Source organism: Eptesicus fuscus, chromosome 22 (assembly GCF_027574615.1).
Source record: "Eptesicus fuscus isolate TK198812 chromosome 22, DD_ASM_mEF_20220401, whole genome shotgun sequence".
Taxonomy (NCBI): domain Eukaryota; kingdom Metazoa; phylum Chordata; class Mammalia; order Chiroptera; family Vespertilionidae; genus Eptesicus; species Eptesicus fuscus.
In genome coordinates, this window is record NC_072494.1 from 17,868,445 (window position 1) to 17,886,087 (window position 17,643).

General features: G+C 41.8%; 1 protein-coding gene across 1 annotated transcript in view; it reads left to right on the forward strand.

Annotated features, from left to right (window-relative positions):
* MROH9 (maestro heat like repeat family member 9) overlaps positions 1 to 17,643 on the forward strand; it is a 60,734-nt gene that overhangs the window by 21,387 nt on the left and 21,704 nt on the right. Inside the window, exons 8-14 of the mRNA XM_054712155.1 lie at positions 243 to 378; positions 11,153 to 11,265; positions 12,107 to 12,256; positions 13,028 to 13,182; positions 14,050 to 14,215; positions 15,325 to 15,467; positions 16,451 to 16,588. Coding sequence (XP_054568130.1) covers positions 243 to 378; positions 11,153 to 11,265; positions 12,107 to 12,256; positions 13,028 to 13,182; positions 14,050 to 14,215; positions 15,325 to 15,467; positions 16,451 to 16,588 — 1,001 coding nt within the window. The remainder of the gene's footprint in view (positions 1 to 242; positions 379 to 11,152; positions 11,266 to 12,106; positions 12,257 to 13,027; positions 13,183 to 14,049; positions 14,216 to 15,324; positions 15,468 to 16,450; positions 16,589 to 17,643) is intronic.

Genomic DNA, 17,643 nt, shown 5'->3' on the forward strand with positions numbered 1-17,643 from the left:
CATCTTGGTTCCTCCCGCACCCCCTCATTACTAGTAACTGTTTTAAGGTAGAATTTGTGACCTGCATTTCATAGATGAGGAAACTGAGGCTTCAGTAACAGAGCTAAGATTGGAACACAGATTCTGTGAACTCTGAAGCTCATCCTCTCATTCTAGTCTGACATATACATTAGAGGTTAAGGTACAGACATTTAATGTTGACGCTGCACAGCAATACATTTTTCTTCTTTGTTTTCCACTAGGGAAGTGTGGACGCTCCATGTCTTGGGGACCTGGCAGCAGAACTGTCTCTTCTATGTTCCCACACTGATGCGTCCATCACACAGCAAGCATCCTTTGGAATATATCACCTCCTCTGCATTGCAAACTGTCAGAATGGTAAGAAAGAGTCACCCACACCCTTTTCTAAGGGCCACTAGGAACAGAACAAGCCCAATAAAAATTGAAAGCAGAAAAACAATAAGAGAACAGCAATGAAGCCAAAAGCAGATTCTTTGAGAACATGAGGGTGAGGGGAGGGGGGATTAAAAGACAGAAATTACCAATATCAGTAATGAGAGAGGTAATGTCACTAGAAATTTTACGGATATTAAAAGAATAATAAGGGATACCATGAACAACTTTATGCCAGTAAATCTGAAAACTTAGACATTCATTGAAAACACAAATTACCGAAGCTCACTCAAGAAGACATTAATAACCTGAAAACACTATATCTATCAAAGAAAATGAATTTATATTTAAAAGTCTTCTTACAAAGAAAATTCCAGCAAACATTCAAAGAAGATATTATACCAGTTCTATACAAATGCGTGCAGAAATGTGAGGATGAGAGAATATAGCCTCATTCTATGAGGCTGGCATTGTTCTGATATTAAAACCACATAAAAACATTACAAGAAAAATAAAAACAAAAAACTACAGATCAATGTCTCTCCAGAACATAGATGCAAATTTCTTTACAAGTTTAGCAAATCAAATACTACAATACATAAAAATAATAATATACCATGGCCATATAGAATTTACCCCAGAAATGAAATATAAATTTAACATTTGAAAATCAATCAATGTAACATACTATATTAACAGATTTTTACAAAGATAACTATATGGTTATCTCAGTAGACACAGAAAAAGCATTTGGCAAAATTCAACATCCACTTCTGAATTTAAAAAATAATAATAGTAAACTCTCAGAAAACTATGAATAAAAACAGAGCTTCCTCTACCAGCTAAAGTACATCTATGAAAAACCTACAGCTAACTTCATACTTAGTAACGAAATACCAAGTGATTTTCTCAAAAGATCAAGAAAAAGACAAGAATTTTTACTGTCATTACTTCTTTCTAGCATTGCACTAAGTAGATCCAGAAACAGATTCACATATACATGGTCAAATAAATTTTGACCAAGTTTCAAAGGCAATTCAGTGGCTAAAGGATACATTTCAATAAATAGTGTCTTAAAAATTGGTTATTTCATATGGTGATGAAGGGAGACTAGACCCGATGGGGATAAGCACACAATGCAATATACAGATGATGTATTATAGAACTGTATACTTGAAACCTATATAATGTTATTAACCAATGTCACCTTATTAACTTTAAAAATTGGTTATTTGTAGGCAAAAAAAAGAACTTTGATCTATATCTCATACACGTTCAAAAGCTAATTCATAATGGATCATAGGACTAAATGTAAAACTATGAAACTAGAATAAATCTTTTTACCTTGGATTAGGCAGATTTCCCAAATAGAGCACCAAAAACATGACTTGTAAATAAAAATAAAATAATTTGTATTTCCGCCTTTGAAGGACACTGTTAAGCCCTATCAGGTTTGGCTCAGTGGATAGAGCATTGGCCTGCAGACTAAAGGGTCCTGGGTTCGATTCTGGTCAAGGGCAAGTACCTCAGTTGCAGGCTCCTCTCATGCCTGGGCTCTAGTCCGGGCTTGTGCAGGAGGCAAGCAATCAATGTGTTTCTTTCACATTGATATTTCTCTCTGTCCTTTCCTCTCTCTTTCACTCTCCCCAGCCCCAAAAATGGAAAAATATCCTTGGGTGAGGATTAAAAATAATAATTATTATTTTTTTTAAAAAAACAATCTTAAGGAAATAGGTAAGACACAGGCTGGGAGAAAATATTTTCAAATTACGTATGATAAAAGACTTGTACCCAGAATTTTAAAAGAATACTCAAAACCCATTAACAGACAGCCAAATTTAAAAAATAGAAGTAGATTTGAATAGTCATTTCACCAAAGAAGCACAGATGGCAAGGAAACACAAAAAACCATGTTCAATAGAGGAAATGTGAAATGATACAACTTTGGGAAATCATTTGGCAGTATCCCAAAAAGTTAAACACATATCTACTGTATGATCCAGTCATTCTACAATTTAGTATTTACCTAAGAGAAATGAAAACAAATCCTTCTATATAATAAAAGGCTAATATGCAAATTGTCCCCTCAACCGTGAGTTCAACTAGGGAGTGGGACCGGCCCGCCAACCGCCCTCAGCCCCTCCCCCTGGCTGGTCCTGCCCCAACCACCTCCTACCCCAATCGGGGGCAGGCCAGCTGGCCAACTGCCCATGGTCCCTCTCCCTGACCAGCCCCACCGCTGACTGCCCCCCCAACACTATGGAGGGGGGCGGTTCCCACATCCCCTCAACCCTGGCCCACCCAGCCCAATTGGCCCCCATTGGGGCGGGCCAGCCAGACCCCACCCGTGCACTAATTTGTGCACAGGGTCTCTAGTATTCATATAAAGACTTCCACATGAATGTGGACAGCACCTTTATTTGTAGTAGCCAAAAACTAGAAACAACCCAAATGTCCATCAATCAGCAGGTGAGCAGATAAACAGATGATAGTATTTACATACAATGGAATAGCATTCAGTGAAGAGGAGTGAACTATTGATACATGCAACAGCATGGATGAATCACAAATAATTGTGCCAAGTGAAAGATGCCAAACAATAAAAGAGTACATGCTAGATGAGTCCGCTTACATAAAATTAGAATAGAAAGCAGATCAACAGTTGCCTTTGGATCAGGGGTTGGGTCCAGGCAGCAGGTATGAGGGGTTACAAAAGGGCACAAGGGAACTTTTGGAGGCAATGACTATGACCTGTTTTGCTTTACTATGGTAATGTTTTCATGAATATACACATACATAAAAACTTACCAAATTGTAGACTTTAAATATTTTGTATGTCAATTATCCTCTCTAATAAAATGGTAATATGCAAATTAACCATCACTCAGCTACATAAGCCACGCCCACCAGCCAAGCCACGCCCACCAATCAGGGCGAGTATGCAAATTAACCCCATCCAAGATGGCTACAGCCACAGAGAGAAAGGTTTCCTAGGTAATAGAGAAAGCCAAGCTTTCTGCGAGCCGTTGCAGGCCTAAGCCTCCACTCAAGCTACAAAGTTTCAATTATAGAAGGTAAACAAATTCAAACAGAATGGTGGCAGCCACGGAGCTGGAGAGACCAGGCCAGGGTTGCCGGCGGCAACAGGGGAAGCAAAGCTTTCCGAACACCCTGGCCGGGCTCACCCGCTTAAGGATACAAAGTTTCAATTATAGAAGATGAATTAACTGCCACAGAAATGGCTGCCGCCCCGAAGGGAGCAGCAGGCTTGGCTCCGCTCCAGGCTACAAAGTTTCAATTGTAGAAGGAAAATAAATTCCAGATACCAGGGCCTCCACTTGGGTTGCCAGGGGGCGTGGCTGGCCTGCAAACCACCACAGGTCCCTTGCTCAGGCCGCCCCACGCCCCAAGGGAACCCCCACCTGATCCGGGACACCCTTCAGGGCAAACCAGCTGGCCCCCACCTGTGCACCAGGCCTCTATCCTATCTAATAAAAGAGTAATATGCAGATTGCAGGCAAGAAGATGGCGACCGGCAGGAAGGTAGGGAGAGAGAGAGTGTGAGTGAGGAACCCATAGAGAAGAGTGTAGACGTGTGTGGTGTGTGTGTGTATGAGCTAGGGTCAGTTAGACTCTGCACGCCTTCCAAGGGGCTGCCTAACCGGGCAGTCCTAGACAGCGGAGCCCCGCGCACAAAGCGGACACATCTCCGCGGCTGTTGCGGTGGCGGAGACCACGCCATCTTGAGAAACAGAGCTGCCTGAGACTCGGATCCTGGCTTCTGACACAAACCAGGACCCTGCAGCCACTGGGGACAGAGAACTGCTATCACAGCTTCAGACCAACAAACAACAAGAATCCAGACGCCCCGGCAGAATTCCGTGAGTCAAAGAGCCTACCCCCTCCCCGCAGGCGCGCAGACAGCGCCATTTTAACTGATAGATCCGCCTCTCTCCCAAGCCGCAGAGCTTTGCGCAGGGACTCGCTCCCCCTCAGGGAATTTGGCGCGCGCGCGAGCGCACAGGAGAGAATCAGCTCCCTGTTGGGGAAATCTGTCAGTGCGCACAGAGGGCACCCCTTCGGAGAATTTGGGGGAATTTGGCTTGCGGGTCACAGCTCTCCCTTCAGGGAATCTTAGTGCTTGCACAGAGGGGCTTTCCCTTGGGGGAATTTGGCGCGCAGGACAGACTCCGCCCCCCTTCCGGGACTCCGGGAGAGTGCACGGAGCCAGCTCACCTTCAGGAAATCAAGAGTGTGCGCCCTAGCCGGTTTGGCTCAGTAGAGAGAGCACACACAGGTCGCAGCTCCACTTCAGGGAATTTGGCACGCCGGACACAGCTGCCTGGGATCCCTGACTCACAGCGCATTCACACTAAGAGCCAGCGACCCCAATTGTTGGTGCATGCACACATAGGGACCCTGAGTCTCAACGAGAAACCGCACAAGGCAACAGAGACTCTGACACTCTAGTCCTGGTGCAGAAACAGGGAAACTCTGACTCCTGGCACTTGCTAAGGATCTCATTTTCGGCACATACCAACAGTGTGGTGCAGACAGGGTCCCTGAATCTAAGTGTGCACACGAGACCACACGGAACACTGGGGACACTGACCCTGGGCAAGTCTGGTTCCCACCAACCAAAGGCAGCCACACGTCCTAGTGTCAGAGCACTTCAGTGAAACTCGGGTGGAGTGAAGTCCCCACAGCACACGGCCCAGGTCCACGCAAACGGAAGCTTGAGCTTTCTGGTGATAGCCAGAATGGGGAAACGAAATAACTCACAGAGGAAAGAAAATGTGGAGTCGCCAAGAAAGGAAATCAGTGAAACTGAAGCTTGCAACATGACCGAAAAGGAGTTTAGAGTAATGGTCGTGGAATTTATACATCGGATGGATGAGAAAATCAACAACTTATGCAAGAATCAGGAAGAAATGAAAAGTGATATAGCTACAATCAAAAACACCATGGAAAGTTTCAACAGTAGACTACAAGAAGCAGAGGACCGAATTAGTGAGTTAGAAGATCAGGTACAGAAACAAGCTCAATCTCAACAGCAATTGGAGAAAAAAATTAAAAAGCAGGAGGAAAGCCTAAGGGAGCTTCGGGACAACATGAAACGAAGTAACATGCGTATAATAGGGCTGCCAGAAGGACAAGAAGAGCAGCAGGGATTAGAAAATCTATTTGAAGAAATAATGACAGAAAACTTCCCGGATATGGGAAAGATAAAAGTTACGCAAGTACAGAGAGTCCCAAGCAGGATCAACCCCAAAAGACATACACCAAGACATGTCATAATTTCAATGGCAAATATAAATGATAAAGAGAGAATCTTAAAGGCGGCAAGAGAGAGACAGAGAGTTACCTACAAAGGAACACCCATCAGATTGTCAAATGATTACTCAACAGAAACACAACAAGCTAGAAGTGAATGGACGGAGGTATACAAAGTGTTGCAAAGCAAAGGACTGAATCCAAGAATACTATATCCAGCAAGACTATCAATCAAAATTGAAGGGGAAATCAGGAGCTTTGCAGATAAAAAAAGGCTTAAGGAGTTTATTACCACCAAACCAGCAATGCAAGAATTGCTAAAGGGAATACTGTAAAAAGAAGAAATAAACAGGTAAGAAGGAATATAGACACAAAAATAGATATGACCACAAACAAATACCTTTCAGTAATATCTTTAAATGTAAATGGACTAAATGCTCCAATCAAAAGATATCGAGTAGCTGAATGGATTAAAAAACACGACCCATATATATGCTGTCTACAAGAGACCCACCTCAGAACAAGAGACTCACACAGATTGAAAGTGAAGGGATGGAAAAATATCTTTCAGGCAAATGGAAATGAAAAAAAAGCTGGGGTAGCAATACTTATATCTGACAAAATAGACCTCAAAGTAAATGCCATAACAAGAGATAAAGAAGGCCACTTCATAATACTAAAGGGAGAAATCCAACAAGAAGAAATAATTCTGGTAAACATATATGCTCCCAATATAGGAGCACCCAAATACATAAAAAAACTCCTGGAAGATTTCAAGGGAGAGATTAATAGCAATACAATCATAGTAGGAGACTTTAATACCCCACTATCACCACTGGACAAATCCTCTAAACAAAAAATCAGCAAAGAAACAGCAATCCTAAATGAATCACTAGACCAGATGGAATTAATTGACATCTTTAGAACATTTCACCCCAAAGCCACAGAATATACATTCTTCTCAAGTGCACATGGGTCATTTTCAAAGATAGACCATATGCTGGGTCACAGGCAAAGTCTCTTCAAATTCAAGAAGATAGAAATTATATCAAGCGTCTTCTCAGATCACAGTGGCATTAAACTGGAAATCAACTACAATAAATACAATCCAAAGAAATCAAACACTTGGAGACTAAACAGCATGCTATTAAACCATGACTGGGTCACCAGAGAGATCAAGGAAGAAATAAAAAACATCATGGCAACAAATGACAATGAAAACACAACAATCCAAAATCTTTGGGATACAGCGAAAGCAGTCTTGAGAGGGAAGTTCATAGCTCTACAAGCCTATTGCAAAAAACAAGAATCAATGGTAATAAATTACTTAACCCTACAACTCAAAGAGCTAGAAAAAGAGCAGCAAGAAAAGCCCACTGTAACCAGAAGGAAGGAAATAACAAAGATCAGAGCGGAGATAAATGACATAGAGACCAAAGAAACAATACGAAAGATCAACAAAACCAAGAGCTGGTTCTTTGAAAGGATAAACAAGATTGATGAACCTCTAGCCAGGCTCACCAAGAAGCAAAGAGAGAGGACCCAAATAAACAAAATCAGAAATGAAAGAGGTGAAATAACAACAGACACCACTGAAATACAAAGGATTGTTACAAAATACTACGAACAACTCTATTCCAACAAACTGGACAACCTGGAGGAAATGGACATATTCCTAGAAAAATATAACCTTCCTAAAATCAATCAAGAAGAATCTAAAGAGCTCAATAGGCCAATAACTATGGACGAAATTGAAGCAGTCATCAAGAAGCTTCCGGCAAACAAAAGCCCGGGGCCTGATGGCTTCACAGGAGAGTTTTACCAAACATTCAAGGAAGAACTAAAACCTATCCTCCTCAGACTATTTCAAAAAATTCAAGAGGAAGGAACACTTCCAAGCTCCTTCTATGAAGCCAGCATCACCCTAATACCAAAACCAGATAAAGACAACACAATGAAAGAGAATTACAGGCCAATATCCCTCATGAACATAGATGCCAAAATCCTCAACAAAATTCTAGCAAATCGGCTCCAGCAGTACATCAGAAAGATCATACACCATGACCAAGTAGGATTTATCCCAGGAATGCAAGGATGGTATAATATCCGCAAATCAATAAACGTGATACATCACATAAACAAATTGAGAGATAAAAATCACATAGTCATATCAATTGATGCAGAAAAAGCATTTGACAAAATCCAACACCCTTTCTTGATAAAAACTCTCAACAAAGTGGGAATAGAAGGCTCATACCTCAACATAATAAAAGCTATATATGATAAACCCACAGCAAACATCATACTCAATGGACAAAAACTAAAAACATTTCCCCTAAGAACAGGAACAAGACAGGGATGCCCACTCTCACCACTCCTGTTTGACATAATACTGGAAGTATTAGCCATTGCAATTAGACAAGAAGAAGAAATAAAAGGCATCCAAATTGGAAAAGAACAAGTAAAGCTGTCTTTATTTGCAGACGACATGATATTGTACATAAAAAATCCGAAAGACTCCGTCAAAAAACTAATAGACTTAATAAATGAATTTGGCAATGTAGCAGGATACAAAATTAACGCCAAGAAATCTATGGCCTTTCTATACACCAATAGTGAACTTACAGACAGAGAGACTAAAAAGGCAATTCCATTTACCATCGCACCAAAAAAATTAAGATACCTAGGAATAAACTTAACTAAGGAGGTAAAAGACCTATACACGGAAAACTACAGGACACTGAAAAAAGAGATAGAGGAAGACGTAAACAGATGGAAGAACATACCATGTTCATGGATTGGTAGAATCAACATCATTAAAATGTCCATACTACCCAAAGCAATCTATAGATTCAATGCACTCCCCATTAAAATACCAATGGCATATTTCACCGACCTTGAAAGAACTCTCCAAAAATTCATCTGGAATAAAAAAAGACCCCGAATAGCCACAGCAATCCTGCGAAAGAAGAATAAAGTAGGAGGGATCTCAATACCAGATTTCAAGCTGTATTACAAAGCCACTGTTCTCAAAACAGCCTGGTACTGGCACAAGAACAGACATATAGATCAGTGGAACAGAATAGAGAATCCAGATATTGACCCAAACCACTATGCTCAATTAATATTTGACAAAGGAGGCATGAACATACAATGGAGTCAAGACAGTCTCTTCAATAAATGGTGTTGGGAAAATTGGACAGATACATGCAAAAAAATGAAGCTTGATCACCAACTTACGCCATACACAAAAATAAACTCAAAATGGATACAGGACTTAAACATAAGACGGGAAACCATAAAAATACTAGAGGAATCCACAGGTAGCAAAATCTCAGACATATGCCAAAAGAAATTCTTCACTGACACTGCCCCTAGGGCAATGGAAGCTAAAGAGAAAATTAACAAATGGGACTACATCAAAATAAAAAGCTTTTTCACAGCAAAAGAAACCATTAACAAAACAACAAGAAGGCCTACTGCATGGGAGAACATATTTGCAAATGGCATCACTGATAAAGGTTTGATCTCCAACATCTACATGCAGCTTATACAACTTAATAAAAGGAAGATAAATGATCCAATAAAGAAATGGGCAACAGACCTAAATAGAAGCTTTTCAAAAGAAGACAGAAGGAAGGCCAAGAGACACATGAAAACATGCTCAACGTCACTAATTATCCGAGAGATGCAAATCAAAACAACAATGCGGTACCATCTCACACCTGTCAGAATGGCTATCATCAACAAATCAACAAACGACAAGTGTTGGCGAGGATGCGGAGAAAAAGGAACCCTCGTGCACTGCTGGTGGGAATGCAGACTGGTGCAGCCACTGTGGAGAACAGTATGGAGCTTCCTCAAAAAACTGAAAATGGAACTCCCATTTGACCCAGTAATCCCACTCCTGGGAATATATCCGAAGAAACTAGAAACACCAATCAGAAAGGATATATGCACCCCTATGTTCATAGCAGCACAATTCACCATAGCTAAGATTTGGAAACAGCCTAGGTGCCCGTCAGCAGATGACTGGATCAGAAAACTGTGGTACATCTACACAATGGAATACTATGCTGCCATAAAAAAGAAGGAATTCTCATCATTTGCAGCAACCTGGATGGAATTGGAGAACATTATGCTAAGTGAAATAAGCCAGTCAATGAAAGAAAAATGCCACATGATCCCACTCATTTAGGGATAGTAAAGATCAGTATAAAGTGACGAACAAAAAGATAGATACAGAGACAGTAAAGCATCAAACAGACTTTCAAATTACAGGGGGAAAGTTAGGGAGAGGTGGGGGAGTTATGAAATCAAATGAAGGACTTGTATGCATGCATATAAGCATAAACAATGGACGCAAAACTCTGGGGGGGGAGGGCATGTGTGGGTGTGGGGTGGGGGGGGGTAATGGTAAGATATGTACACATATAATACCTCAATAAAAAATATAAAAAAAAAAAAAAAAAAAAAAAAAAAATAAAAGAGTAATATGCAGATTGACCATCACTCCAACACACAATATGTCTGCCCCCATGTGGACACAAGATGGTCACTACAAGATGGCCAGCAGGGGAGGGCAGTTGGGAGGGACCAGGCTTGCAAGGTAGGCAGTTGGAGGTGATTAACCCTGCAGGAGAGGGCAGTTAGGGGTGACCAGGCTGGCAGAGGAGGGAAGTTGGGGGCAAACAGGCTGGCAGGGGAGCAGTTAAGCATCAACCAGGATGGCAGCGGAGTGGTTAGGGGGTGATCAGGCTGTCAGGCAGAAGCGGTTAGGAGCAATCAGGAAGGCAGGCAAGCAAGCAGTTGGGAGCCAGCAGTCCTGGATTGTTCGAGGGATGTCCGACTGCCCACCAGGATCGGGCCTAAACGGGCAGTCGGACATCCTGGAGGGATCGGGCCTAAACGGGCAGTCGGACATCCCTCCTGGAGTCCCAGATTGGAGAGGGTACAGGCTGGGCTGAGGGACAACCCCCCGCCGTGCACAAATTTCGTGCACCGGGCTTCTAGTCTCTCTATAAACCTGTTGACAAATGAAGTCATTTAAAAACCCACCTGCAGTAGAACTAAAGACAATTGAGGCTTTGGTTGAGCACTCTGACTTTCCTGCAACACAGTGCCCCAGTCCTGGCAGAATACCTCCAAGTCTGCTCTTCCAACAACAGATTCCCCAGTAGCTTTTCAAGTGCCCCAAACAATGCATCTGATGTCTAAATGTATGGACATCTGGTCAACCTATTAACATGATCTATGTTCTTCATTCACATTTTACAGAAGCCTCTCTTAAATACTTTATGAATTCTGGGTCAGTGCAGTCATAATAGTTTATGTGACTAGGGTGGTCAATAGTAAGAAAACCAGAGCTCCAGAATTAGGCAGAAAGAGGAAATTGGAAAACGCAATGTTGTAGAAGGAACCAGTGATCAAATAAAGTTTTTTTTTAAAAGCTTAAGCTCTTTATTTAACACAGTGGATTTTGCAGAAAGTAAAGCTACAAAGTGTGATAAGTCTGGAAGTCACAGTTGGCTGCCTTCGCTCTTGGATATAGAATACCTCCCTGACATCTTGCGAGGAGACAAAACTAAAATCGCTCAGGTAACTTAACCCCTGCTTCATCTTATGGCTTTTGTTTCATGTGTATTTTTTTGTGACAACTTATTTTGACAAAAGTTACATTTTAATGTTTTTTAATTTTACATATATGGAATATACACAATAAATATATATACACACACACAACACACAAAAGGAGAAAATATGGTTCGTTCATCTTTCTTAACTGAGAAATGTATTATCATGTAATTTTGTTCACATTTCATGGTCCATGGATATTCCTGTAACTTTAAAAGGAGATTGTTTGAATTGTGTTTTTTGTACCTCAGTTACGGACATATGGGCTTTTTTTTTCTTCTTGCTCTTTGATCCTTCTCTGGGGAAGAGAAAAGTCTACACCCTTTCCTACCCCACCCTCTTCTAAATCTCCTACTAATTATGCTTGCTTCTGATCTGAGCAAAATCATTTCCAAAGCTGAAGAGCTTCACAATGATTTCTGATATGTGAGTAGCTGAGTTGGGGTAAAATCAATATTTTACATTTCCTTTTAATTGGAATGCCATGGTTTTCCACTTCTCCCTGGCCTGCCCTCGGAGCTGACTTACCCAGATGAAAATGTTTTAATTGCTTTAAAAATTAAGGAAAAAAATAAGTATAATTTAGCTTGAATTATAGTCATCTTAATACCAACACCGTTGTAAATTATAATTTTTAACATTTTGTAATAGAGGAAGAGGCCCACAACAGCAAAAGTCATGAGGCCCTACCTAGACCCACAAAAGTCATGAGGCCCTACCTAGACCCGGAGTTTCCTCATGATGTCTGAGGTTACATTGATGTAGGTAAGGCCTGAGGTCATGGCTGTCTCTTTTTTTATTTCAGAGTGTAGGACAAACCTTAGGGCCAACCTTGCTGACTGACTTTGTGTGGAATCTCTTTATGAGACTCAATGCAAAGGATCCTGTAATGGCAAAGGAAGCGGCCACCATACTAAAACTGACTCTGGAATACCACGCCAAAAAGGTCACCATGGTAAGATCCTTGACACTGAGCAGGGGAGCCAGAGCTTACCCTCTAAAATGCTCCTGTTGCCTTTGTTTTGTATCTACTTCTTTGCATATATAGTATAGTCCTTGCCATTGCATAATTATGTCACTAAATGAGGCTCTTTTTCCGAAATATTTCAAGTGTACAGAAAAGCTTGAAAATAATGTAATGAACGTTTCATCCACCAATCACACCAAATCATAATATTTTCCTGTATTTTCTTCAAACTTAAAAAAACATTAATAACAATAAAATAGTACAACTATAATTCAAGTCACCATTTAGGAAAGTTTTTAAGGTCCCTCATTCTGCTGTAGGGCTGCTACCTAATTTGTAGAGCCTGATATGTAGATTTTTCTACTTTGTCAAAATAAATTTGAAGTATGTAGTTCCATTATTATTCTGTTTCACATTTTTATTTTCTTCTTAAAATATATGAATGATATGTTTTCTATATTGAGCTCATATGTCTAATATAACAAAGTCATCTATACTCCCAAAATAAACTTTTTTAAAAAAAATAAGTATTTTCAAACTATTGATAAATGCACAGGTATGTTTATTCCTCATCCAAATACGTATTTGGCATTGTGTGATCATGCACATAAATATGCACCCCAGTAGTATTTATTTGTGTGATAATTGCTGCCTTGGTTATTCTGAGAAGGAGCGAATGCTTCAGTCCAACAAATGCTCTTGTTTAATGGGGAATCGGGCCCAGGAGAGTCCTCTTGACCTGTGAAATGACTTTTCCAGGTGTCTAAGATTGTGCATGCTATTTATCAGCAACTGTCTGGGAATTCTCCTCACGCTATGAGGCACGCTATGTTGCGGGTCATCACTTTATTGACGCGTACTTCGCCGAAGAAGGTCATCTTTCAGCTTATGGACTACCCAGTCCCAGCAGACAAGTAAGACTCCCTCACCCCTTCCACAGGGTTTGCTCAAAGTGTCCAGAGTCAGACATATCTGGACATGTTCTGGGGGGACCAGGCCCTCATATAGGAACTTCAATGCAAAGAGACTGAGCAATAGCATTCAGAACCCAGCATGGATTGACAAGATACCAAGAATACCCCAGCACAGAGGTACGCAGCAGTTTTTAAAATGAGCAATAGCAATAATAATTTTGAAGAGTGGCCAGGTATGTAGGGAAAGGAGCTAGGGGCCTGGAGGTTGAGAGGCTTGGGTTCTAGTCACATCCATATCACTAATTAAATGTGTGGCATTTGGCAAAATGGCTAATTCCTCTGAGCCATTAAATTAATTATTTTTAACTTTATATTTAATTTTCTAATCTTTTTATTTATATAGTTTTTTATTTGTTTTTACCTAGTTTGTTTTTGCAATTGGTGTATTTATTTATATATTAATTTGTATTTCCATCCCAGTTTTTAAATATTCTGTTATCTCTGGACAAACTAGGTCACAAAGGTGGGAGGAACAGTATTGGGGGCAAAAAGCTGATCAGTGCTTCACATTGAACTAAACAGACATTTAAACAGGAAATGAACTTGCAGGTTTTGCATATTGTATTTTATTTATTTCATGTCAACAGTATTTTTATTACTGGAATTCTTCCTCTGTTTCCAAAGACAAGTGATCCCAGAGGATCGTTTGAAAATGGGAATATTAGCTTGTTCTGGATTGGTCTACAGTGTCTTTTTTGCTTAAAAAAAAAAAAGTAAACCCAAGACCATTCTCCTGATAAATGTCCCAGCATTAAGAAGGAAATGAACCACTTATGATTCTCATTATACAGTGGGTTGTGTTGGCAGCACTTTGATACTGATGTGGCATGCAGCCGGGAACGAGTCCAGCGTGGCCCCCTACGTGCTGAAGACAATCTTGTTGATACTGAAAGGAAAGCCTGGGGAAATGCAGGACACCATCTTGGAAAGAAGACGTTCCTCTCTGGATGCCACTAATATGATGCCCGTGGCGGTAAATAGACGAGTGTTTCTTTTTCCTGGTGAAAATTCCCATCCACCCTCAGGTTCAGTCATACTTCCTTTCACAGTCCTGCTCTCATTCATTCATTCACTCATTCATTCATCCAACACATTTATTGAGTGCCTACTATGTGCTACTCTTTGTTTTATGTTCATGAAGCTTTATGTTCAGGTGAGATACACAAATGATGAAACAAAAAATGTGTCATGTGTCAGATTATAGGAATCTTAGAAGAGATACAAAGTACTGTGGTGAAAAGAGAGAGACAGGGAAGGTTTAGGTAAGTTGTCCAGGGAGGGCTTCTCTGCTGAGGTGACATCTGAATGAGGTGAGGGAGTGATCTTTGCGGTATGTAGGCAACAGAGATGTAGACAGAGAAAAGGGGGAAAGTTCTATAGTGATGGGAACTCACTGGTATATCACTGAAGGCAAGGAAGACAAACAGGACAGAATTGAGCAAGGATGACAGCGTGGAAGATGGTTTCAGAGAGGTAGCCACCAGCTGATAAACACACTTCTATAAGTATCTTAAAGGAGACCTAATCTCATTATGTCCATCATTATACATCTCCCAAGGACCAAAACCATCATTCCTGGGAATAAATGCAAGTCTTACAGAGATACAGAGAATAATGGAGAGTGCTTCACTAACGTGAGGTTGTGAGATGTGTTCCTCTGATGTGGTCGGTCAGTGGGCCAAAGAATTTGTTAGTGTCCTGGCCCACCTCTCTTACTATCTCATTGCCATGGATTGTTTAAGCACAGGGAGGACAAGGTTATTGGTAGGACTAGTCTTCATGGCCACAGAGGAAGGGGCCCTTGGGATGTATGCCCTCCTTGGGGACCAGCTTGCTTCCTGCTGATCTGGTGGCAAGGCAGGGAGTGCCCATAGTGCTTTGGGAGCTCACTGCCATGGGATGGTTGGCACAAAATGGATTTAGCTGCTGCTATTGATTGAAGGAACACATGCATGCTTCAGGCTTCCCTCAAGGAGGTGGGGATGGTGTTTGCCAAATACCCCCCCCCCCCCGTCCTCACTAAGGCTGACTAGGTTCAGAGGGAGATGGTGACATCCTTGGCACTGTCTTCTTCCCTTGCAGGCGTCCCAGGCCCTGTGCACATTGTTGCCCGTTGGCTCTTACAAGAAAGCAGTGGCCCAGTTCTTTCCTCAGCTCTTGATGGCCCTCATGTTTCAACTCTGCTATAGCAGCAACATGCAACTGGATTCGGAGGACAATTTATTGTGAGCTGGCAGTGGTTACTTCAGATTGAATGAGAGCTCGCTTCCATGAGAGCTTGAATGAGAGCTACCCCCTTGGGTTCAAGTGGAGTCTTCATAATCCCGTGGGCAGTGCATTCATTTATTATGTTTTCCCTCCTCTAAAGGGTAAAATGCCTTCAGCAAAGTAACTCCTGAGTACCTAGAAGTTAGCCAGAACCTTTTCTGAGTGTGAGTGCTGTGTATAAAGAACCACTTCCACAGAACTTGGCTTATTCCTGTCACGATGGGAGACCACCATGCAGAGAGAGCACAGGGAGCAGCCTGTTCCCACTCCGCCCTGTACTCTCTGATAGGGCGCTCTCAGGGCTGTCATACATGTTAGACAATGTGCACAAGTGTTCTCTGTGGTGTGTGGACTTGTGATAGCAGCCACTCATATCCATGTTGGGTGAGGTTCAGCTCTTCCCTTTTACCCAAGAGAGTACAGTTAGCTCTGCTGCTCTCTGGGAAAATCTGGATGGACCCAACTGTCCACTATTTTCCCTTATCTGGTATTGACTGTAGGCCAGGCGGAACTCTAATATCACAGTCTGTCAGTCCCATTCAGATATTTAATTTACTCTGTCTTTCAAGCATACATATCAGCTACATGAGAATAGGTCTACTTATGTAAAGCATCCAAGGAAGAAAATCAACAGACACCTTGAGCAAGGTATCACATCATTTAACATCTTTTGCTAATAAGCTGTTCAAAAGTGAATAAACAAATAAGCTGCTCCAGGGTCAATCCTAGGTTGTACATGCTACAACTTCAGCAGAAACCCACACCCCACGTACAGTCACTCAGGAGAGAGAAATACCATTTAGCAGTCTCCTTCCTTTCAAATACCCCCTTTCCCCAAACCAGGATCCTGCCCAAGATGCAATGAAAAGGCAGGTCCCATGTACTTGGTTATGTGAAGGCCACAGTCAGGTGATGACTTGACTCTCCTCCTGGGCCCTAGCTATGCCCGGGACGCCCTGAGAGTGCTACTGAATTGCTCCGGACTGCAGCAGGTGGATCTTTCTCTGAAGAGAAAGAATTTCTGGAAACAGGTCTCCCAAGTTCTGTTTCACCTCCACGGGATCTACCTCGTTGCCAAGTAAGAACGGGCTCTATTTGTACAGGGTCCCGGGGTCTGTCCCACCTTCTCCGTCTTTCTTCAGTGAAGCCACACGGGAACATAATCAATACCCACTCTAACTTCCAAATTTCTCATGATGATCTGAATTGCCATATGATTTCTACTTCTTCACTTACTTGGAGAGGCTTATACTTTGGAATAGTTTTCCCTTTCCTGCCTTTGTACCTGGTGATATAGATTCCTAACTTCCCTCTCTCCGCAGGACAGGTTTCTCCTTCTGATATGGACAACTAGAGCTGAATCTGATTTTTCTTTCCTCGATTGTTCGCTGTTTCCTGCTCTGTAGGCATCAGTTAGTAATTGCTGTGCTCCCTCTTGAAAGGGGTTTGATCAAACCCATGCTCAATGAGACAAATAAATTTGGGAAAGTACAATGAAAGAAGACTTTTGCTTTTCTTGTCCTAGAAAGATTCCTTTTTTTTTTTTTTTCCCTAAGTAGCCTGTTAGTAAATAGCAAGATTCTGATTCTAGGGGTCAGATTTGCTGATCAAGAATCAGGATACATAATCTTGACAACATAACAGACCATGTAAAGTTGTGACTGGCCCAGGAAGTACGTTCCAAATGGTCTCTGGGCTCCTGGTGCTCTTATTTGCACATGGGTTTCAGGAACACATCTAGTTTTGTAAAAGTGTAGTTCATCTACACCCTGCAAATGGCCCCCAGTTAAGAGTCACTCTGTCCTTAGTAATTTGGGATCTTCGTACTCCCAAAGTGTGGTCCACAGACCAGCAGCCACAGCAACACCTGTGACTTACAAATACAGACTCCCACGGCAGATCTACTGAATCAGAATCTGCATTTTAGCAAGATTCCCTAGATGATCTGTGTGCACATTAATGTCCAGAAGCACTGGATTAGAGCCCCCCCCTCTCACCTCCTCCCCCCCGCCCTGGAGCCTTCAAATGGAATCTGTGCCACCTCATCCTTCCCAATCCTGCCATGACCTATCTGATCCCCACCAGGATGTCAGGGCAGCTGTGAGCCTAGCCGGTGCCCAAGTGGATCATGGA